The sequence below is a fragment of the Cydia splendana genome, chromosome 12 (assembly GCF_910591565.1).
Source record: "Cydia splendana chromosome 12, ilCydSple1.2, whole genome shotgun sequence".
Taxonomy (NCBI): domain Eukaryota; kingdom Metazoa; phylum Arthropoda; class Insecta; order Lepidoptera; family Tortricidae; genus Cydia; species Cydia splendana.
In genome coordinates this window covers 1439096-1463204 of record NC_085971.1, presented here as the reverse complement: position 1 = coordinate 1463204, position 24109 = coordinate 1439096, and the positions used below count along the sequence as shown (strand labels likewise).

The window sequence follows — 24109 nt, the reverse complement described above, 5'->3', positions numbered from 1 at the left end:
ACAAAAGATCCCTATGGGTCGAAGTGTATCCGCAAGGGCCCCCGAAAACAATAAGATAAGATAAGATAACTTCCGTTAAAACTTTTGAAAAGTAACGTTTTAACGTTTAACGAAGTTAACTTTTTATTTAACGGATTAACGATTAACGAAGTTAACTTTTTGATTAACGGCTGGGCACCTCTGCTAATATTATAAATTCGAAAGTAACCTTGTCTGTTGTTGAGTTGACTGGATGCTTACGGTCGCTCGTTAGAGACTTGAAATTGGCTAGTTTTTATCGCAGAAATCTTCATTCTTCGCACTTGAAGTCGCGGGCAAAAACTGAATGAAGATTATAGTCTTGGATTTATCACTTCTAGTCGTGGTCGTATTCTCTATTGTATACCCTAATTCAAACGAAGCTTATACCTAGTATCTTACTTAATTCTTTGCTTTAGAGGGAGCCACCTCTAGTTCATTACATAAATAGATCTTCCAGACAGGTGACTTCCGGTGACTGATAAAGTACCGATCTATTTATGCCAAAACCATAAAACATCTTAGCTGCCAAAAGTTTATGCGCTTGCACACGACTTATTGAGGAGCAAACTGCATTCTTGTATTATTTTGTATTAGCCCGCGTCTTTACTTGATCCTATCATGTCATGCAGAACACCTGGGTAACTTGCGTCGGTGGCTTGCATTGGTACCGTACCTAGTGGTACATACTCTAGCCTAGCCACTGGAGTCCAACTGGAGTCCATTGCTTCGCTAAAAGTTGTAAACAAAATTTCGCGCAAAGTCCATGAAGTACGCCAACATGCGCTGTGTGCAAGCTCTTCAAATCAGACAACAAACATTTTTCTATTGTAGCAACCCGAAGCTATGCTGCCAAATTAAAAATACCTACTGAATCATGCAATTAGCAGCGACAAAGAAAACATGATACAATGAAATGCGTAGTAAAACAGAGACCGCAATATAAATGCAGTAATGATGTCACTTTTAAGCATTTCTAAATTATATCGGGCTATACTTTATTTTAGTGGTTGCGAAACTGTCAAATCTACAGAGATGAATGAATGAGTAGGCCCGCATATTACTATTTTCGTTTTTCCTGTTTTATTTACAGTTTACTATTTGTATTACATGTTTAGATATAAGTGAAAGAGTGCCTTATCTATATAGTCAATATAATTTTGTGCTGGAGTGAGATATATTTGAGAAATCATGGAGGATATATTTCAGTGGTGTCGCGAAGGCAATGCCTTACAAGTGAGGGTTTGGCTGGATGATATCGAGCATGATTTCAACCAAGGGTAAGTTTAGGAGTTTAGTGTGGTTTTGAGGGTGTTTAGGAGCCATATGGCTGGGCAGGTTTTCCGCATATGGCATTGGAAGTACACGCCCACTCTGTTTATGTCACGTCTCTCGTGGCCTAGTAATGTTTTAGAGTAAAGCCAAAATAGATTGATTGCTTTGGTTTATTTGTACACAGAAAGCGTAGTTAGCGCTACCGATTACGTTTCATTCTACCTGCACCTTAAGCCACTTTTAGGATTAGACTTATACCAAGACTTTACTTACCTTTTTATTCAGTTTTTCCTGTTAGAAATATGTATTATTGAATTCAGTTGCAATTAGTAATCTGTTTTCCTTAAAGTAGTCTTGAAATGAAGTTTTATCAATCTACTAATTTATAACATTAGTTGGATTTGTCATAGAGTTTTACATATTTATATACAAATAAGATAATAAAAAGACTAATATATAACTTATGAACTAAGTATATCTATGAATAAAACTAAGAACCCTAAATATATCTAAAATTAAACAAGTTTTACATATTTCTGATGAGTTGTGTTCAAAAGTGTTGTAATAATTTTTTTTTAAATATAATAGCTATCTCAGTATTCAATTCATCCTAAATCCTAACACAACTCATTATATTCCAGTGATGACCACGACTTCAGCCCGCTCCACTGGGCTTGCAAAGAGGGCCACCAGAAGATCGTAGAGATGCTGATCAAGAGGGGCGCCCGGATCAATGTCACTAATATGGGTGATGACACGCCCCTGCATCTGGCCTCTGCCCATGGACACCGAGCTATAGTGCAATTGGTATGTATTTAGTGGTGACATCAGGCATGGTTTTCCTGACTTCCATGTTAAAATGTGGGAAACTATTTCCATCATAATTTTATTATATTAATCACCCTCACAGTCATCACACTTAGGGTAAAATGTCTTATTACAAGGGGCCTCTACGTGTTGGCTTTGGCCCCACGCACGCCTACCAAATGGACTACATACATGGTTCCAAAAATTTGTAAAAGACAGACTTAAAAATTATATGAATATTTGTTATGCATTCAAAGCGTAACTATGTTATAGATAGGAATGACTGAAACATTTTCTTTTTATTGTGTCTTTTGTAGTGCTTTAGCCTGGTTTGGTCTCTGACAATCGTTTATCCTTGGGCTTAAATCATTACATGTAACTTGTATGTTGTTAGCTCCTACAAAACCGCGTGGATGTGAACTTCACCAATGCCCACGGCAACTCGCCACTCCACTACGCTTGCTTCTGGGGCTACCAGCCCATCGCCGAGGACCTGGTGATGGCCGGGGCCTTGGTGTCTCTGGCTAATAGGGATGGAGATACACCACTGGATAAAACCAGAGGCCAAATGGTTCAAAGGTACCAAACTTATCATTAATTTAAAAGTAATTGACGTTTGAATAATTTATCAGAATCCCCGCAATTGTTTACTCCGGTTGCTAGCGATAAAGTTTTAGAGCCAGTTTTAGTTAAACTTTTTTTGTCCCATTGATACTCAACATAGGACTCCAGGAGGATAGTAGTGAATTGATGACTGATGATTTTCGGAACTATACGTTGTTTATTCTATACGCTAATGATTTCTTTTTATGATTATTATTTAAGTTTTATTTCTCGCACATCTGTTACAAAATTGACTTTTCTTTTGTTATATTTTCACGATGTGTGATCCCTTGAGGGTAAAAGCCTCCTCCATCTCTTTCCATTTCTCTTTGTCTGTCCACCTCTTGTCTTTGTATCTAGCTAAATGTCCAGCCGTGGTCCAGCCCATCTCCATTTTTGTCTTAAACTAAACTGTAGTGTGTCTGTCAGTTTTAAACAATACCATATTAGTTCATAACTTGTGACTTTAGAGTCCAATATTACGCGACCATTACTCTCAACTCTCCTGAAACCTATCAAATAAACCCAGATACATCTTATTACTGAATCTTTCTTTAGCTTTCTCCACTACCACTTTTCACATTGACATTAAACCTTCCATGATTATTCTCAGACTGCACGAGCTAGCGATCCAACAAGGACAGGAGATGAAGAAGATTCAATTCAAGGACCAATCTTGGCTAGGAACCCGGACCAGGTCGAGAGATGCAACTCTTTCGCGTCACAAGGGCATCAACATAAGCGAGCTGTCGCTACACACTCGCATGGCAGTCACACCCTCAGGTATAACTTTTATTTTTATTTTTTTCGTACACCTAACCCACACACACACACACACACACACACACACACACACACACACACACACACACATAACCTATAGGTACATATGTCATTAGGAACTTAAGATACAAAACCACAAGAATGAACCAACCACGTGTATGCACACCGGCACCGCACCGCACCGGTGTATGTGTACCGGCATCGCGTTCCTTAAATGGCCTCGCGTCGCTCGGCCCTCTATCTATATCACACTCGGCCGGAAAGTCCCTACTTCTCAATCTTTAACCCCTGACACAAAAAACGGGTGCTATAAGTTTGACCGCTGACCGCAGCGCAGTACCGTCTTTACCATTAGGGCTCACGCCCGTGCCCAGGGCCCCCATCCTCACCGAAGGACAGACAGTAACAGTATATTTGATGCTCGACTTGGCGGGGGCACTGCCGTGCCCCCAGATTACCCATAATAAATAGAAGATCATAGTATAAAAATGTTAGTTTAATTAGCTTGCTTTACTTTCCAAAAGGGCCCCAATTTCTTATGTGCCCAGGGGCCCCAGCAAAGTTTAAGACGGCCCTGTGTGTGTGTCTATCTGTGGCACCGTAGCTCTAAAATGGATGAAACTATTTGAAAACAGGTTTGCTAGCCTTCACCCTATTCAAGGTAATTGAGGTAGGTAAATGTTCGCTTTTCTTTTTTGTTTGAGGGTTTTTTTTTTTAATTTTATATATATTTCTTTGTTGTCAGGTGAAACCTGGCGCGGCCGCTGGCAGAAGAACGACATCGTGGCAAAGATACTAGCCGTCCGCGAGTGTACGCCTCGCATACAGCGCGATTTCAACGAGGAGTTCCCGAAACTCAGGATATTCTCGCACCCCAACATACTGCCCGTGGTAACTAACGAACAATCTTAGATACAATAAAATTGTACTGTCGGTTTTTTGGCTTAAAAGGAAACTATGAAGTAATGAAGATCTATTTGCCGAAAAAATTAGCATTGATAAAAGTAACACAATTTAGTCCATTCAGTTGGGAGAGGGGTCGGAATGAGTGTGTCAGCAAGTCAGCATCAGCACGGGAACAGAAGCTGTTCGTAATATACAAACATTTAAACTTCTAAGTCCAAGTATTGAAACACATACAATACTTACACGCAACCGCCACTTGCACTATCCCACTAACCCGGGGTTAACCCGTTAACCCAGTGTCAAATTGTACTGGTAACCATGGTAACTCTATGGTTTAACCGATTAACCCCGGGTTAGTGGAATGGTGCAAGAGGGCCTAACTGCCACTTGCCCGGGGTTAACTGGTTGAACCTGGAGTTACTATGGTCACCGGGAGAAATTGACACTGGGTTAACGGGTTAACCCCAGGTTAGTGGGATGGTACAAGTGGCGCTAAGTATTCTATTTGTTTCAAATCTTGTTTCGAGCATTTGACACATATCCTGGTGTCTGATTGAGCTGAAATTTGGTTTAGTTCCGACGACAATGCAATAATATTCTAACATTTTGATTGAGATGCATGTGAGGTTGATCTGACGATGCAGTCGTCGCAAGGTAGTCAAAGGAACTCTTCGATACATAGACAGTGATTTGTTTTATATCATATCTTCTCCCTGCCGGGCTAGCACATGATTGGGGCGACAGTAGGCTTGTGTCGGTCATGAACGAAGAACTGTTAAGAATGAAATCCCATAAAGGACCGAAAGGAACTAAATCTTTTTGCACGCTCTTAATCGGTCTTTAGGTCCTTTAGTTCAGTGGGATTGGTGAGCGCTTGACATGAGTGAAACAGAAAATAGACTGAACGAAATGGCTCACAATGACGCTGGCACGAGTGCGAACGAGATAAAAGAGTGACACACAGTCCTAAACCTGAAAAGTATGAAGGAAAATCAAATAATTGTTGTTATTGTGTCAAGCTTTTTAATGTTTAACCGTCATATAGTATCGTACAACTTAAATCGTAATTCAGTTGTCAAAAAAAAAAAAAAAACTACTGCCACAGCTGCCAAATCGTTCATATTCATTCCAGCTCTCAACGACCGAACTGAACTAAAGGAACTAAAAGACCGAACTAGTTCGTTTGACCGATTGACCGAGAGCGGAGCGCTCTCTGTAGTGACCGAGCAGGCACAAGCCTAGGCGACAGTATCTCGCGGCGAGATATACTACCCGTCCCTCTTTAATTAACATAGGAAAAGACTGGTAGTCTAGATGTAGATGTAGTGTAGGGACGCCCGGCCGGAAACAGGCGGGCAGTCGATCGCTTGTTGTGTTCACTCAGCCCAACGGGTAGTCTATCTAGCGCCAATCATGTGCTAGGCCTACTGGTATAACTGCGTAATTCCCCAGGTCGGATGCTGCACCTCCCCCCCATCCCTCGTGGTGATCTGCCAGTACATGTCGTGGGGCTCGCTGTACGCGCTGCTGCACGGCGCGGGCCGCGTGGTGGTGGACGCGGCGGCGGCGCTGCGGCTCGCGCACGACGTGGCGAAGGGGATGGCGTATCTGCACTCGCTGCAGAAGGACAAGGACCACCAGCTGCCGTTGTACCAGCTTAATAGTCGGCATGTTATGGTGAGTTTGTGCCGTCGGATACTAAAAGGTCTTCTTTGTATTTTAATAACTGACGGCATGTTTATTAATTATTATGGAACATTCTGTTTTGGTCTAAAAGAGTTGTTGTGAAAGATAGTTTGTAGGTACTGTGCCGCTTCGTATCTTAAGCCTGTCAGTAACAAACCAATTATGAAATTATTGCCACATCACGAAATTATTCATTCTATGATATAGCCACAACATCGACACTAGATAGCCTTTAACCCCCTTGAAGTCCTTGCAACGCTCAAGATTCCACTTTAGAACCACTTGTTACGCTCATGGTTCATTTTTGGAATGGAACCTTTCGCTTGCTCGGGTATCAATATTGACACGAGGGGTTAGTAAACTTTGCTCGATTGCTATTTTCGCTCATTCCGCGTGAGAGGCTGGGAGCTGTAATCTTACCAAATTTTATCAAATTCTAACGAACAAAAACACCCTTATATCGCCCACCTAGGACACTTCTTTATTGAGCTCACTGTGGGGGTCTGTGGGAATCGGTCTATTTGTGTAAGATTCTTCTTCTCAGCATATTTGAGTCCACTGCTGAACATATGCCTCTTTCATGGATCCATGTTGTTCTGTATGCGGCGGTTCTATGCCAGGTCGGCCCTGCCGTCTTTCTAATGTCGTCCGACCATCTGACTCGTGGTTTTCCATCCCTCCGGCTTCTCAGTCGAGGCCTCCAGATTTGTGTAAGATTATCCCATATTTATTATTCCCCCCAGATCGACGAGGACATGACGGCGCGCATCAACATGGCGGACTCGAAGTTCTCGTTCCAGGAGCGCGGGCGCTGCTACCAGCCCGCGTGGCTCGCGCCCGAGGCGCTGCAGCGGCCCCGCGCCAAGCGCAACGCCGAGGCCTGCGACATGTGGAGCTTCGCCGTGCTGCTGTGGGAGCTGGCCACCAGAGAGGTACCCGATACCAGCCCAATGTTTAGGTCATCGTCGGGTGGATGACGTCGACTTCTGGATAGGCAGGTCCCAAACGGTCTCCGCATCGATCGATTCGAACGATACACGAGAAGTACAGAATTTCCAATATTAAGTATTTTTTTAGAAAACATCTTGTTTAAAAAAATGCTTGTTCGGAATGATTGTTCTTTCTATTTATGCTTTTTTTTTTAATTCTTTGTAAAAAAAAAAAAAAATTTCTTTGTTGAAATAACAAGGCTACGGGAGAGATACAAAGTACCATCACAGGCATCACGATAGGTATTAGTTTATTTTCAGGGCTACACGGGATGTACCATCTTAATGTAAGGTTACTTTCAAAGGCTACATTATGTATCTCCTATACATAATACCAAATAATACCAAGCTAATACGAGAGGTATTTAAAATTCAATGATAATAAAATAACGGATATACTCTTATTAAAACTTCCGCAGGTTCCCTTCGCGGACTTATCGCCGATGGAGTGCGGCATGAAGATCGCCCTCGAGGGGCTCCGCGTGGCCATCCCCCCCGGCGTGTCCCCCCACATCGCCAAACTCATCCGCATCTGCATGAACGAGGATATCGGCAAGCGGCCCTCCTTCAACATGATACTGCCGATTCTTGAGAAAATGAACAAGTAAAAAAACCCAAACCACAAATTTTTATAACCCAGCTTTAACTGTCCCCTTCCCCAAAACACAGTCCCGTACACTCATTTTTAATTTTCATAAGCATGGTATTACTGGGAACTAGTTTGTCTAATTAGGTTATTTGGGGAAGTGTGACTGTTATTTGTCTGTTGTATCTTCTATCCAACAGATTTTTTTGAGATGCGGAAACCCAACCATTTTTTTTTAAATATTTCTATGCATTCTGCACGAACGAAGATATCGGCAAGCGGCCCTCCTTGAACATGATACTTTCTTCTATTCTTGAGAAAATGAGCAAGTAAAAATAACCCTAATTCTCTGGTTTCCTAGGATAGCGGTGCCGTCATATAGCGGCCGTCCCCATACAAATACTACGACATCCTTATTTAGCCGTATTATTTAGTATGGAGACGGCCGCTATATGACGGTACCGCTATCCTAGGAAAACCGATCTTAACCACACAATTTTATAACCCAGATTCAACTGTCCCATTTACCGTATAAAAGTAGTTGAGGTTATTATTTTAATATGCATACAAAAATGGGTAATTTTTTTGCAAGTGCCATCTTATTATATACACAGATGTATACAAAGTTTTATATACATATGAATGACGTAAGAAATAATATTACTAGAGTTAGACCAAGAAAAGTCTGCAACGATTTTAATACAAATGCAGTGCAAGTACACTAACTTCATAGAAGTTTGACGTTTAAAATAACACTTGCACTGCGTGTGCTTATGTACTATAAAACTCCTTGCAGATTTGTCTTGGTCTAACTCTACAAAATTATTTAAATATATAAATCTATTATAAATCATTGATTTCTAATTTTATATTTTTGACACATCACTTGATTTGTAACTGCCAGTATTGTAATTGTTGTTTTTGTATTAAGGTTGTATTTTTGTATTCTTTTTTCAAGATTTTTTCTCAATTATTGTATTCAGTTTTTGATTGGATACAAATGGTGTAAGGTTAAACAAAAAATAATCTAAATTTAACATAATGAAACTAAAGATTTATTTTAAAAGTTAGGACTCTAAGCATTCTCTGTATTCATTGCTAAGAGGTGTTTTTAAAACAACATTTAACTAGGTGCTATTGTAACAAATGCATGTACTTAAAAAGTTCAGATAACTTTTAAAATTACTATGAGACTCATCATACAGATTTTATTAATTTTGAAGGATTCCACCAACTGCATACCTACATTGAAATAGCTATAAGTTTAACATGAATCTCTAAATAACAAAATATACATTTAAATCAATGTAGGTACTTACCGTAAAACTACCCCACAATAGTCCAATAAAACTACGCCAAGTTCAACACATAATTAATTATCAATATGTACTAATCTTGTTTTAGTTTTGCCCAATTTTTTTCCTTAGGTGAGAATATTTTGCCTTAGAACTGCAACATTCAAATAATATTCACACCTGACCGAAGATATTCAATTTAGATTTGGACTATAGTTGGGAGCTTTTGCACAATAGTGGGGTGGTTTAACGGTACCATAATGAATTGCCAATTGCTTGTAGTGTAGGTGTTATCAAGTGTTATGTAAACTGCTTGTAACATTGTGCCTTACAATGACTATTGACTAAAATGTAAATGATTATGAATTGTAAATCTAGTTAAATGGTATATTAGAGCACATTTCACATTGTCCAATCCATTATAGGATATTGGAAAATTAAAATCAACTATGGCGTCAACGCTTTTTTTTACATATATCTTTAAAGGAAAAAAAATATAAAAAGTTTTTAGTTTTTACTGATTTTTAGCTATATCCGACATTCAATATTAGACAATGTGAAAACGCTCTTAGGGGCTATTCATAAATTACGTCATTTCAAATTAGGGGGGGGAGTCTGGACATTGGATGATGGTAGCGTGACGTAGGAGGAAACGGGGTCATTCGAAGCATGATCTTTGGATGAATTTAGGGGGGGGGGGGTCAAAAATCGATGACGTAATTTATGGACAGCCCCTTAATTGTTTTCTAATAGTGATGGATGTGGTACTAATTAATAAAAAATTAGTGCTATTTTGATGTGAAATGAAATTAATATTAATTTATGTTACAAATATATTATATGAATAACTTATGAAAATTTTACACATATTATTGTTTCATTTATACTTTTACCTTTCAGTTCTAGTTGCTAGTTTTCTGATAAGTTTAATACACTTGAGTGTCACCTAGGGCTTCCAATACCGGGATCCCGGGATCCCGTCTGATTTAACGCATTTTTCAATACCGGTATTTTTTAATGCAATACCGGGATCCCGGTATTTTCAAAACAAGGAAAATGTGCCGAGTATAACGGTTAAAATCCATTAAAATGATTAAATTCGGCTGTATCAAGAAGATTACTAGCCCATTTAATTAAAGTAGATCATTTAATTGAAACAAGATCAGTGCATATGCGTTAGATAAATATTTGGTGATGAATTCTGATGTTCAGGATATGATATTAATATAATAACTCTTAAAATTATACTAATAAGTAAATACCGTATCGTTAATTATGGGGACAACTTTACTTAGCTGTTTTTTTTGTATTATATTTTTATTTCAAAATAACACATGTGTTTAATTAGTGCTTTCTTCTAGCTGTCTTCGTCATTTCGCTTGCATCAGAAATTGAAGGGATTCCAAAACGGGTGAAAAATCGTTTTTATGTAAAAATGAAAATTCACCACATTTATTCCGCAGCTGCTCAATTGAGCAATCATGAAGAGGACACTTAGATAACATGTTTTGGCAGCTTATTATCCTTTTGTTACTTTAAATCGTACCAAAGAGTCGGTGAAATAGTCTCAAATTCAGCTTGATAGGCTTGTCCGGACTATATTTGCTATACAGTATTAAAAGCATCATAATCATAAAATAAAAAAAAATATGTCAACCTTCTTAAATCAGATATAGCTTAAAAATACCCTCAGATCATACTCTAAGAACATAGTAATACAAAATAATACACATACCAACAGTTAGACCAGGTTTTATCTGTCACTATAATTAACGATACGGTCTTTAGAAAGAAATAAGCAAGGAATTGTAGTATGGCAAACGAATTTTTGGTGGCAAATTTGAATATAGTTGGCTGGTTTATTAGGTTGAACTAAAAGTGTTACTGGTGAAGTCAACAAGGCGGATAAATTGATTAGCAACCTGGAGGGTGAAATGATAATTATTGCAGATGGCGATTATTGTTTAATATCCTAAGCTAAGGACATACATATCCGGTGTTACAGTGAGCCTTTTTTTAATAAAACTCAAAAATTTTAAGCAATTCATAGTCAATACCGGGATCCCGGTATTGATGAAGACAGTTTCGGTATTAATACCGGTATTGCAAGAGGTCCGGTATTTGGAAGCCCTAGTGTCACCACATTGAGCTCAGGTGTCCTAGGATAGCGGTGCTATCCCCATACAAAATACTGCTCCATATAAGGAATGACTGAGCTCAGTACCACGTCTCACAAATTGAATTTAGGAAAGGAAGTAAAACGAGAGTAAAAATTACGTTAAAAACATTTATTTTACACCATACACTAAATCTTACGCCAGTTCAGTTTTCATCGTCTCACAATGCCGTACCAAGTCTTTCAGCTTATACACTAAATCCTGCAGCTCCTGGCTTCCACAAGTAAAGCGTATGTCGTCGCCAGAGTCAGTCTTTAACACCACAGTATACAATAAGTTGTCTGAGCCTACGCCCGTTGCGTTTGTCACTACTTCAAGTTTCCATTCCACGTCGACTATATTCGGCAATGTGTTGGAAGTTACATCCATGATGATTATTTTTCAGTTTCATCTATGTACATTTTCTTAAAAACGAGTTTCTGTTGTTAATTTTATAGCTCAGTTCAAAGTAGGGCGTTGTTTTGACGTCTAGACTCTAGGAAGGGGAACTGTCAGTATCAATTTGACGTTTAATCGGTGTTCCCATATCAAATTGTACAAAAACTACCATTTCAACTAAGCTGAGCATAGATATAGGATCCTATAGACGGGCCAAACCACGTGCGCCCGTGAGGAAGACGACATAAACGCGGGGATACCATATTCCCCAATATTTGATATCATGAACATGCTTGGTGCGATTAAAATTAACCCTTTATACCACAACCACACCAAAACGTTAGGAAAATACTAACTGTAAATCATTACAAATCAAATTAACTTTATTTAATACCTATCATATGGCCATTTCGTCAAAACAAACCCCCACAAAAATATTTTGGACGGATTGCTTGTACTTTTAAGAGCATGAACAAAATCCTGGTCTGTTCTCCATCAACAGTTTTGTACCACCACGCGTGTGGGGCAGGCACGTTGAAAAATGTTGCCTAAGAACATTTAGGTATAAGCTGGACTAATGAAGTGTACTTAAATTTAATGCAAATTTACTCACTTCTAATTAAAATTTACTGTTATTTGGCTTAAGGAAGTTTAAGTCTTTAGAGTTCAATTAAATAGTAAATCAGCAACTTCCTGATTGGAAATTTTCAATTATGGCAGATAGTTCTGCAATCTTATTTTGAAGTCTTCGAGTCTTTGATCTTAATGCAGCGATTTGTTTCCCACGAGACTCGGCTAAAATCGTTTTCCGTCTCAATTTCTCCGTCAGTTTCAATGTCCTCGGCGACAAGGTGGCATCGTGATTACTAGAAGAGTCGTTAATTTCCACTGTGTTTGAAGTAGAACTTATCACTTGAGCGGCAATATTTTTAAACGTTCCATTAATTTTCATTGTGTTTGAAGTAGAACTAACCGCATAAGCGCCAACATTTTTGAACTGAATCGATTCATTATGTAATTTAGGTAACAACAACGTTGGTGTTGCAAATTTTTTAACAAACACTCTTCCGTCAGTCTTGCTTAAACAATCCGCCTGGAAATGAATAGAGCATATTCTGCAGTTTGGCGTCGGTGTCCAATTTTTCCTTCCGGTAGCTGCTACCCATTTATCTCGTGTGGCTGCATGTCGTGGAAATCTGGAGATAAGTAATAAAGATAACATTCATTTTGTAATATGTCAGTCTTATTGCAAAATAGGAACTAGTGCCTGCGCCATATCTTAGAATTAGATTAGTTGTGGCAAAACTCCCGAAAACGTTAGAATTAATTAAGTCACTGGTTTGGGTTTGGAGGGAGGGAGTCAAGAAAATATGACATGTTCTGAATGTAACATGGGGGAGGGAGTCACAAACTTTGTGACGACAGTTTAACTTCTCTACAACGGAAAATTACTTTTAAAAAAATTATTGGCTGTACAGTAGAAGAACTAGTTTTTGCAATGATAATCGTTTTAATTCATGTAATTTTTATACCTAATCATATCATAAAAATGTCTACTTATATCAAAAATATTTTTTTATGTATATGTATCATTTTCCCAATAAAGATTAACTACCCTTTTTATTAAAATAATAATAACGAATTCAAAATTGCCGATTTGTTAAGAACAAAATTACCAAATAAGTGACGTCACACGAGGGGTGGAGGGGTTTTCCAAGTGCGACAAGGAGGGGGAGGGGTCAAAAAATTATGAAATTAGTGTGTCGTAATTTACGGATGACCCAAAGATGGTGAAAACCGAAATGCTTTAACTTATTTTAAATGCAAATTTTATTTATATGGGCGATTCTAAACACAGTTCCATTTAATTTGTTCATACAGTTCCAGTTGTACAGCAAAATTACTTATTTAACAAATATGTAAAAATGTTTTATAATATGAAATACCCCAATTTTAGGGTATGTAGTTTTTAGTTTCATTATTCATCTTTCACTCAAAGTGACACGTCTGAACACAAAATGAACCAAAAAGGAAAAATGAATTCATTAGTGAAAGAATCCAACAATGTTGGATATTTTCATTCAGCATCTTTCACTCGCACTCCGAATGAACAAAAAATGAACAGTGTGAACACAGAAATGAACGTTCATTCGGATTTTACATATTTTTATCGAATCCTGTGGGTATACTACCTAGCTAGACAAAGATAACTTAAAATCAATAAAATGGTGTTCAAGTTGTACGAACAAAGTAGGATATATGGTATTTCTAGGTACCTACTCTGTATAAATATCTTAGAGTTCCAAAACAATCGCCAGTAGCAAGGTATCGCAGTACAATTTGGAGTTTTATTCGGCTAGGTATACCTACTGTCTCTCACTAAAGTGTTTTCTTTCGCTATTAACGGACCTATTACTAATAATAGAAGTTCTACAAAATTACTTTAAGTCATCCGCAAATGATTGCAATACGATTTCGGATCTTCATCGGCTAGTTCTCTCAGCAATGTATTCGAGGCTCCAAATAAATTTCTTCTTGCGATCCAAGGTCGCATCTTGTTTGTTAAAATCTTTATTAAATGTTTGATCACAAATTAAACTTATACCAAGACGCACAACTTCATTCGACGCCATAGTGAAAGAAAAGAAAAAATGAATAATCTTTCCAGCAGCCGTGTGAACGTGAAATGAAAGGAAAATGAAACGTTCACTCGAGTGAACATTCATCCGAGTGAACCGTCTGATCCCACCTTAAGGAAAAAACGTGCCTCGGAAATCGAGAAAAAGTTATTCTCGGATAGATGGCGCACACACCTTTGGCCTATGCTCGGCTAGATGGCGTGACGACACCATTTCATATTTAACAATTTTAACACAGATATCAGTGAATGAACATGAGTCAAAATGATATAAAAATAATAAAATCAATTATCCATATATATATACATTTTTTTGATAATTTTATACGTTTTCATTTTGAGTTTTAGTCGTGTGTCGATAGATGGCAGTAAATTTACTGTGACTACAAAATTTACTATGACAGGACCCCTCTATACTATCTATTCTTTGCTATAAGCATCAAGGGCTGTTATCCCTCGAATAATAGCAATGCGACTAAATTGCATACACATCATGAAAAGGGTGACGGCTTACTGTCAATATGTGTACATAATTTGGTCGGTTAATTAACCTGTGTGTGGTTAATTACCTGACAAATTTGTCAACAATGTATTTTTTTTTATTTAAGTACCTTTAAGATTTTATGAGTTATTTTTACTACAAATGCTTTTTTAACAAGATTTTGATTGTTATAGATTGTAGGATACTGTTACTTAAGCATGATTGATAATAGGACCAAAGAGTAAAATACAGTGCGTACCTGTGAAAAGTTACGTTGTTCTCTTTTTGCCGGGAGCTACCACTTTTACAACACAAAATGGAGCAACTCACCATATTTGTTGAATTCTTAAGTTCAATTCAAATACGTTTAAAATACATGAACACGAAACACGGATTTCAATATTTTATAAATCTTTTGCACTTCACAGTTGACTTGACGTATACCATAGATGGTAGTATCCTATAGACGAAGCGCTGGTGGCCTAGCGGTAAGAGCGTGCGACTTTCAATCCGGAGGTCGCGGGCAAAGAGTAAAGTAAGTAATATAGGTCGCGGGTTCGAACCCCGGCTCGTACCAATTAGTTTTTCGCAACTTATGTACGAAATGTCATTTGATATTTGCCAGTCGCTTTTCGGTGAAGGAAAACATCGTGAGGAAACCGGACTAATCCCAATAAGGCCTAGTTTCCCCTCTGGGTTGGAAGGTCAGATGGCAGTCGCTTTCGTAAAAACTAGTGCCTACGTCAAATCATGGGATTAGTTGTCAAGCGGACCCCAGGCTCCCATGAGCCGTGGCAAAATGCCGGGATAACGCGAGGAAGAAGGAAGGTAGTATCCTATAGACGAGCTTTATGCCTGCGTCCGTGAAGGACAGAATATAGTATACGCAATGCGACAAAATGATTGGTCGAGTTATTTGTTGCCCACCATACTAAATTTATGGTGGGGGGAATAAAAAAAATTTGAGACTGACAAGGACAAACAATAATAGCGCTTTCGTTGCTACTCTTACTGAAAGATTCTATATTCATGGACTGCACAAACTAGAGTTAGACCAAGATAACTCTGCAGCGATTTTGATAGCATCGATTGTGCAGAAGTTAAACGTCAAAGTTGTATGAAACTATGACACAAAGAGTATAATAATATATGTATAGTAAACTATGACGTATAAAATAAATGACACTTGCACAGTCCGTGCTATCAAAATCGCTGCAGTTATCTTGGTCTGACTCTACAGTTCTAATTTCTTTATATCTCAATCTGAAATTAATTAAAATTTATCTTATGTACTTATAAGATGATTTCTTGTCCTCTTATGTCACGAACTCGCCGCCAAACAGTCGCTCGCAAACATTCGAAGTTGTCACTTTAAAACGGCATGCTTAAATTACCATGAAACTTAATTTTGGCAAGTAAGTATATAGAAGTTTTGTATGTGAAACTTCTACTCTCTCTAATTTCTTAGTATTACAATTTTTAGGAACGAAAATTACTAGGTACCTGGGGCACGTTTCTCAAAAGCTTGTAACTTGTAATGCAAGCGAATATCACTTTTTGACAGCTTTTGTTAGGACTTCCACTTGTATTACAAGTTACAAGCTTTTGAGAAACAGGCCCCTGATAGATATAAGGTAATTGCGTCAGTTCACCGTCCAGTGCTTGTTTCCGTCCACTTTGCGTAGTTGCTATGAAGAATTGCGGAAACAGGCACTGGACGGTGAACTGACGCAATTACCTATGTCACTTGAACGTTGATGTCAAATTTCATGTTATTTCAGAAATCGTTTTAGAATGAGAGCGTAAAGCAGGCCACTGACGAGCCTTCCAAATGGATGCCGTTACAATGGATTCATCCAAATGGACGGCATCCTAATATTAAACATTGTACGTTTTTGACATTCACGGACCGATTTTGGATTGCAGCCACGCTATATGGACTGTTGGAAGGCTCGTCAGTCGCCACCTTAACGTCCATTGTATGACGGCGGCTAGGTTCGTGTTTCGCAGAACTATTAAAATAGGATAGACAGGAAAAAAACTATAGTTTAAATAACTAATCACAGCCAGGAGAGCTGTTTAGGCGTAGTGCAATGCTCAAAACAGATCTCAGTATTTTTTGTACTTTATTTCATAATATACAAATCAATCACTTAATATACTACTTCTTGGCGAAGGTAATCTTCATAGCATGTGAGGGAGAGATCTTGAACCCTTGGAGGGCCTCCTTTGCTGCGGCGGACTGCATCTCGTTCGCATACTCCACAAAGGCAATATCATGCCTGTTTGGTACGAGACGGACTTCTTTGAAGCCAGGGAATCTGGAAAAGACAAAATAATGTGAGATTATGTCACTTACTTTTTAATTCTTGCTGGTTTCTACAAGCCAATAATATGAGTCCGTTTCTACTTCAGTTTATTAAATTAATATAGGTTGGCGGTCCAGATCCGGACCGCTGTCTGCCATTTGGTGACCCCTGTCCTAGGGTGTCTTAACAGTTAAACGCATGGGTGATAATGACTTTTGTACAACACACACATACATACAACATACACATACATATTTTATATATATTTTTTTTACATGTATTAAGTAGTTTGCTTTTGTTTGTTGTACCTACAATTAAACAAATAAAAAGAAATACTTACTGGTTAAACAGCATAGACAACATCATCTCCGAGGTCTCATCCGGCAGATTCGTAAGGAATAAGATCTGGTTAGGCGGCTGCTCGATGTTGGTATGGTTCAGGATGCTCGGCTGTCCGAAGCCAGGGATCATGCTGGCGCGGGCATCCTTGTTTTTCTTTTTGCGGCTGTCGTCCAGGCCCTTGGGCATCTTGGGGCGCTTGGGACGCTCTTGGAAGGTGCCCTTGATTTTGGCGACGACATCGCTGTCAGTCTTGCAGTATTGGATTCTCTGGAATAATTGAATATTTAAGGTCAAAACAGTTGTATTTGTCATTCAGTATTATGTACCAGTTACTCTACTAATGAATTAATTTAATGAATATCTTTCTATTGCTATAATTTGAGTGGTATCAAATGCCCAGGTCCTATTGGGGTCAATATGTAATAACAACTTCCTTAACCCGTGGAGCGCCCTAAACAGACACGTGTGCTGGTAACTAGTATAGGAGTTCCATACTACGGTAATTCTGGGGCGCTCCAGGGGTTAACAGAAAACTAACTAAACTAAGAAAATAGTTGAGAAAATAGTTGTATTTAGGTTTTGCTGTCTTATTTTTTTTAAAAGAAGCTCCTTTTTATAGTTTTTATTACCTCTAAAATACAAATGAACTGGGGATTTTTCTTCTACATTTTCTTTAAATATTTTTTTAAGGAATGAAGTTAAAATGTTTTTCTGGATTCTAAGGACCAGTTACACCACACCACAATCATGTTTTTCTATGGTCAAATAGTTATTCTATGGAAAGCTTCATGTCTGCAAATTAAAAGTAAAGTATTAATAGTACAGAAAATTTTAGACTCACCATGGGCTTGTCATAGAAAGGAAATCCTTGCATACTTCTCAAAGCTACTGTTGCGCTCGAAATTTCCTTAAAAATAACAAATGCCTGTCCTCGCATTTTTAGGGTTTTCAATGCGACTATGTCCAAAATTTGGCCGAACTGTGAGAAAATAGCATATAGAGACTTCTTTAACTCCTCTTTCTTGATCTTTTCGTTCAAATTGTTTATGTAGATCGTGTGATTTGGCCGAATATCCATCGCTGTAAATATAGAAAGTTATTTTAAGGTTACATTTTAAAATTATTACAAAATCAAATTAATCTGCTAAATACATAGCTAATATGTAACAAAAGTGACTTTATAAGTAACTTATACTCACTCATCTTTGAAGATTTAATTTATTAACACTAATAACGACTAGATTCTTTGGAGGTTAGAATACTGACTACTGTTTATTTGACCCAGTAGTGATTATACCACGACACAAACTTGCAGCGATGAATATCCACTAGCGATTGATATTAAACAACAAATCTGGAATAATTTCAAAAACTGCACTGAAATCTCAAAAATGCCGATGCCAGAAAAACTCGCCATCAATATCGCTGACAGTGTTGCCAGGGCTCTGGAGTAATAAGTTACGTTTCATTTCCCTAAAAGTCACGTTTTTGCTGCTCTAGTCACATTTTTATATTATTGTATTGTATGGGTAGGTAAATCGATTTTGTTAGAAGAAATTCAGAAAATAATATATTTGACAAAAAATCTACTAACCTTATATGATTTTTCCTCAAAAGGAAAAAACGGGACCCTTATAGGATCACTCGTGCGTCTGTCTGTCTGTCTGTCTGTCTGTCCGTCTGTCACAGCCTATTTTCACGGAAACTACTGGACCAATTAAGTTGAAATTTGGTACACATATGTAAATTAGTGACCCAAAGACGAACATCTAAGTCATGTAACGTAAACAAATGAATTTTAAGCATGGGGGCTACTTTTGGGGGGTCAATGAGAAAGTTAAAAAATTAAGGTTTTCAATAACCCAAGCAAATTAGAAAAATCTGCGGAAATAATTCGTGTAGTTTTGAAAATTGGTACAGGTATACCGTATGGTGTCCAGATAAACATACTAAAAGTCCTCGAGGGTAGGGGGTGTGCTGAGAGTGCAGGGAGGGTTAAAGGTACCTTTTTTCATATGTGGTATTATCTATGAAAAGGGACCTTATTGTCGATGGCGCTTACGACACTAACATCGATGAGCACTAAACGTAGTAGTTTAAAATTGGTGATTCTGGCCCATTTTAGTTATTTTGATTTCCAATTTAGCAATTAAGTTTCTTTGATTACCACCACCATATTTACAGACTTTTACAAGGATTTCATGCATTATTTTCTAGTATGTATAACTTCAGTCCTTGAACTACGTTATTGCTTGTCAGAAACACGACGGCTCATTATTTTCTCGAAAGAATCTTAAGTTGAAAACATGCCTAACACTGTCTTTATTTCATTATGTTAGAAGTACTAGGACGAAAATGTATATGAAACTTACTTCAGTCGATAGCTTTTAAGTAAATCTTCATTATTGCTTGTCCTTTTATCGATACGTTAATTTTTTCATTCATCATTTGATGAATTCAACATTTTGCCTACTAAATTACACCCTACGCGGCAATACCTTGCGCCTATTCCTCACGCCAGTACGCCCGTGATAACTCGTAAATAACTCGTAAACGGTGGCCAATATAAAAAAAATGAACTAATAATCTACACAAAATTTTCAATAAAAAAGATTCAGTACATTTTTAGCAGGGATCAATATTTAAAAAGATAATAAAGAGGGAAAGTTAATTATAATAAATTCTAAGGTTCCTTGTTTTTATTTTTTCGTTAATAATTTGAAAAGTATGACTCATAGCAAAAACAAATCTTACACATAAATCATCATCATCATCATCATCTCAGCCATAAGACGTCCACTGCTGAACATAGGCCTCCCCCTTGGACCTCCATACGTGCCGGTTGGAAGCGACCCGCATCCAGCGTCTTCCGGCGACCTTAACAAGATCGTCTGTCCATCTTTTGGGTGGACGTCCTACGCTGCGCTTGCTAGTCCGTGGTCTCTACTCGAGCACATTTCGACCCCATCGGCCATCTTCTCTGCGTGCAATGTGGCCTGCCCATTGCCACTTCAGCTTGCTAATCCGGTGGGCTATGTCGGTGACTTTAGTTCGTCTACGGATCTCCTCATTTCTGATTCGATCACGTAGAGAAACTCCGAGCATAGCCCTCTCCATAGCTCGTTGAGCGACTTTGAGTTTTGAGATGAGGCCGATAGTGAAAGACCACGTTTCGGAGCCGTAAGTCATCACTGGTAACACACATTGATTAAAGACTTTCGTCTTGAGGCACTGAGGTATGTCGGACGAAAAGACATTACGTAGTTTCCCGAACGCTGCCCAACCGAGTTGGATTCGGCGGTTGACCTCTTTCTCGAAGTTGGACCTACCTAATTGGACTACTTGTCCTAGGTAGATGTACGAGTCAACAACTTCGAGTACCGAGTTCCCAACAGAGACTGGGATGGGCACAACATTGGCATTTTACATAAGTTTCGTCTTGTCCATGTTCATTTTCAAGTTCAGTTTCACAACGGGTGAAACTCGGTTGAGGTCATCGAGCATCATGCTGAGTTCCTCCATCGACTTTGCCATGACTACGATATCGTCGGCAAACCGAAGGTGAGTGATGTATTCGCCGTTGATGTTGATGCCAAGTCCTTCCCATTCCAGGAGCTTGAAGGCGTCTTCCATTACGGCAGTAAACAGTTTCGGAGAGATAACGTCTCCCTGCCTTACGCCTCTTTGCAATGGAATCGCCCTCGTGCTCTGCTCCTGTACTCGGACCGACATGGTGGCGTTATTATACAAACACTTCAACACTTCGATGTACCGATAGTCAATATGGCATCGCTGAAGAGACTCAAGCACCGCCCATGTTTCCACCGAATCGAAGGCTTTCTCATAGTCCACAAACGCTAAGCATAATGGCAAGTTATACTCTTCGGTCTTCTGTATAACTTGCCGCAGCGTATGGATGTGGTCTATGGTACTATAGCCTTTTCGGAAACCGGCTTGTTCGGGAGGCTGGAAGTCATCAAGTCTGTGTTCGAGACGGTTCGTGATGACCCTTGAAAACAGCTTATAGACATGGCTCAGAAGCGTGATGGGTCTGTAGTTCTTCAATAGGTTGTTATCACCTTTTTTGAAGAACAGCACCACCTCGCCTCTATTCCATGTTTCAGGCGTTATGCCCTCGGACAAGGCGGAATTAAAGAGCTTCTGGAGGACTTTAAGTACCGGTGTTCCACCCGCTCTCAGAAGCTCTGAAGTGATTTCGTCTTTGCCCGGCGCCTTGTTGTTCTTAAGCTGCTTCAGGGCCATCCTAATCTCGTACAGACTGATGTCCGGGATATCTTCGGTATAATGTCGGGACAGCTTGGCTCTTGGATCTCCTACCAAGCTGTCAACGGGCTTTGCGATCGAAGTGTATAACTGTCCATAGAACCTCTCGATCTCACCTAAAACCTCCGCTTTGCTCGACGCTATGCTGCCATCTTCCCGTTTCAGCTTTGTCAGCTGGCTTTGCCCAATAGACCCTTGCTTTGCTTGCGTTGCTTTGTCCTTTGCGAACACTTTGGAGCCTTGGTTTCGCTCAATAGTCTCTTTAATACGGTTAGTATTAAAGAGACGCAGATCATGTCGCAAGGACTTAGATATACGTCTATTGACTGCTGCCTATATGACTCCGCGTCATCGGGAGACTGCAACTGTAGCGAGCGTCGTTCAGCCATGAGGTTTAAGGTTTGCTCGGTAAATTTCTGAGGTCTATCTTTACGGCGGGGTCTAAAAAACTTAGACCCTACTGTGTGGACAGTTTCCACTAGCCCGTCGTTGATTTCGTCCACTGAAGCCAAGTTCTCTAGGCAAGCAAAGCGGTTAGAGAGCTCGAGTTGAAAGCTTTCGGGGTTTTGAACATGGGCTCGAGTAGGTCGGAGCGTAGACTTCATCAGGCTGGACCTTTCAAGTTTAATATTGATATTCAGTGTGCCTCACGATTCGGTGATCACTACCGGTCTTTTCCCTGTTGATCACACATAAATAATAAACATAAAATTTCCTACAAGAAACATGTAGAACACTTTTCGCTAGGATCAATATTTAAAAAGACAAAGCAGCCGGTAAGTTAATTACAATCAATTTTAAAGTCCCTTTTTAGTTTTTTGTAAATAACTCGTAAACGGTGTCCCATAGCAAAATAGGTTTTATGAATAAATAATCTACATAAAATTTCCTGCAAAAAACATCTGAACACTTTTCTCTAGGATCAATATTTAAAACGATATTAAAGGAAGAAAGTTCATTACAATCAATTCACATGTCACTTTTTTTAGTTTTTAGGGTCCCGTACCTCAAAAGGAAAAAACGGAACCCTTATAGGATCACTCGTGCAACTGTCTGTCTGTCTGTCTGTCCGTCTGTCACAGCCCATTTTCTTCAAAAGTACTGGACCAATTAAGTTGAAATTTGGTACACACATGTAAATTCGTGACCCAAAGACGGACATCTTACGTAAACAAATGAATTTTAAACATGGAGGCCACTTTTTAGCCAAGGGGGGTTAGTTAACATTAAGAACCTATTTTGCTATGGGCCACCGTTTACGAGTCATTTACGAAAAACTTAAAATAGGGACCTGGAAATTGATTATAATTAACTTACCCCCTTTAATACCTCATTAAATATTAATCGTAGCGAAAAAGTGTACAAAACCTTTTTTGTGGACAATTTTATGTTCAATATTTATGTATAATATTTTTTGCAACTGCCCCCGTTGCAACCGTTTACGAGTTATTTACGAAAAAAAAGCGACCTGTGAACTGATTGTGATTAACTTCTTCCTTTAATATCGTTTTAAATATTGATCCTAGAGAAAAGTGTTCAGATGTTTTTTGCAGAAAATTTTATGGAGATTATTTATTCATAAAAACCTATTGTGCTATGGGACACCGTTTACGAGTTATTTACAAAAAACTAAAAAGGGACTTTAAAATTGATTATAATTGACTTACCGGATGCTTTGTCTTTTTAAATATTGATCCTAGCGAAAAGTGTTCTACATGTTTCTTGTAGGAAATTTTATGTTTATTATTTGTGTAAAATTTGTTTTTGCTATGAGTCATACTTTTCAAATTATTAACGAAAAAATAAAAACAAGGAACCTTAGAATTTATTATAATTAACTTTCCCTCTTTATTATCTTTTTAAATATTGATCCCTGCTAAAAATGTACTAAATCTTTTTTTATTGAAAATGTTGTGTCGATTATTAACGTTTAACAATTTTTTTTATATTGGCCACCGTTTACGAGTTATTTACGAAAAACTAAAAAAAGAGACCTTCAAAAAGTGATTATAATTAACTTTCCCGCCTTAATATCTCTTTGAATATTGATCCTAGCGAAAAATTGTACGGAATCTTTCTTGTAGGCAATTTTATGCAGATTACTTATGTTTAAGAAAATTTTTGCTATGCGCCACCGTTTAAGAGTTATTTACGAAAAACTAAAAAAAGGGACCTTTAATATCAACTATCTCACTTCCAGTCAAGAATTCGATCAATCATCCGGCAATTTCGGATTCAGCGGGGTCTAATTAGGTTAAAAAACCCGGTTGCCAAAAAATAATATGTTTTGCCAGTCGAAATCGATTTTTACAAAAACATGATCAGTCAAGTATACACTCATATTGTATACATATAATTAATAATTATTTAGGTACACTCACCGACCTCACCGTCTTACCTACCATTTTTAGGGTTCCCTACCCAAAGGGTAAAACGGAACCCTATTAGTAAGACTCCGCTGTCCGTCCGTTCGTCCGTCCGTCTGTCAGCAGGCTGTATCTCACGAACCGTGATAGCTAGACAGTTGAAATTTTCACAGATGATGTATTTCT

The 24109-nt window shown here is 38.5% G+C and overlaps 2 protein-coding genes across 2 annotated transcripts; one reads left to right on the top strand and one right to left on the bottom strand.

Moving 5' to 3' along the window:
- Positions 1-1015: 1015 nt before the first annotated feature.
- LOC134795279 (integrin-linked protein kinase) lies at positions 1016-7989 on the top strand. The gene is made up of 8 exons (XM_063767074.1): positions 1016-1298; positions 1935-2100; positions 2495-2679; positions 3317-3486; positions 4232-4377; positions 5845-6069; positions 6822-7010; positions 7487-7989. The coding sequence occupies exons 1-8, from the start codon at positions 1210-1212 to the stop codon at positions 7673-7675; spliced, it is 1359 nt and encodes a 452-aa protein (XP_063623144.1). The 5' UTR covers positions 1016-1209; the 3' UTR covers positions 7676-7989.
- Positions 7990-16669: 8680 nt separating this feature from the next.
- Positions 16670-18684, bottom strand: LOC134795757 (U1 small nuclear ribonucleoprotein A). The gene is made up of 4 exons (XM_063767693.1): positions 18473-18684; positions 18115-18353; positions 17272-17540; positions 16670-16943 (listed from the first exon to the last, which is right to left on the bottom strand). The coding sequence occupies exons 1-4, from the start codon at positions 18474-18476 to the stop codon at positions 16784-16786; spliced, it is 672 nt and encodes a 223-aa protein (XP_063623763.1). The 5' UTR covers positions 18477-18684; the 3' UTR covers positions 16670-16783.
- Between the last annotated feature and the right edge of the window lie 5425 nt (positions 18685-24109).

Coding starts and splice junctions, on each gene's coding strand:
- LOC134795757 (XM_063767693.1), bottom strand. Junction 17,541..18,114: donor CTTTCTATGACAAGCCCATG/GTGAGTCTAAAA, acceptor CAATTATTCCAG/AGAATCCAATACTGCAAGAC. Junction 16,944..17,271: donor TTGTCTATGCTGTTTAACCA/GTAAGTATTTCT, acceptor TGTCTTTTCCAG/ATTCCCTGGCTTCAAAGAAG.
- LOC134795279 (XM_063767074.1), top strand. CDS start 1,210: ATGGAGGATATATTTCAGTGGTGTCGCGAAGGCAATGCCTTACAAGTG. Junction 2,680..3,316: donor AGAGGCCAAATGGTTCAAAG/GTACCAAACTTA, acceptor GATTATTCTCAG/ACTGCACGAGCTAGCGATCC. Junction 3,487..4,231: donor CATGGCAGTCACACCCTCAG/GTATAACTTTTA, acceptor CTTTGTTGTCAG/GTGAAACCTGGCGCGGCCGC.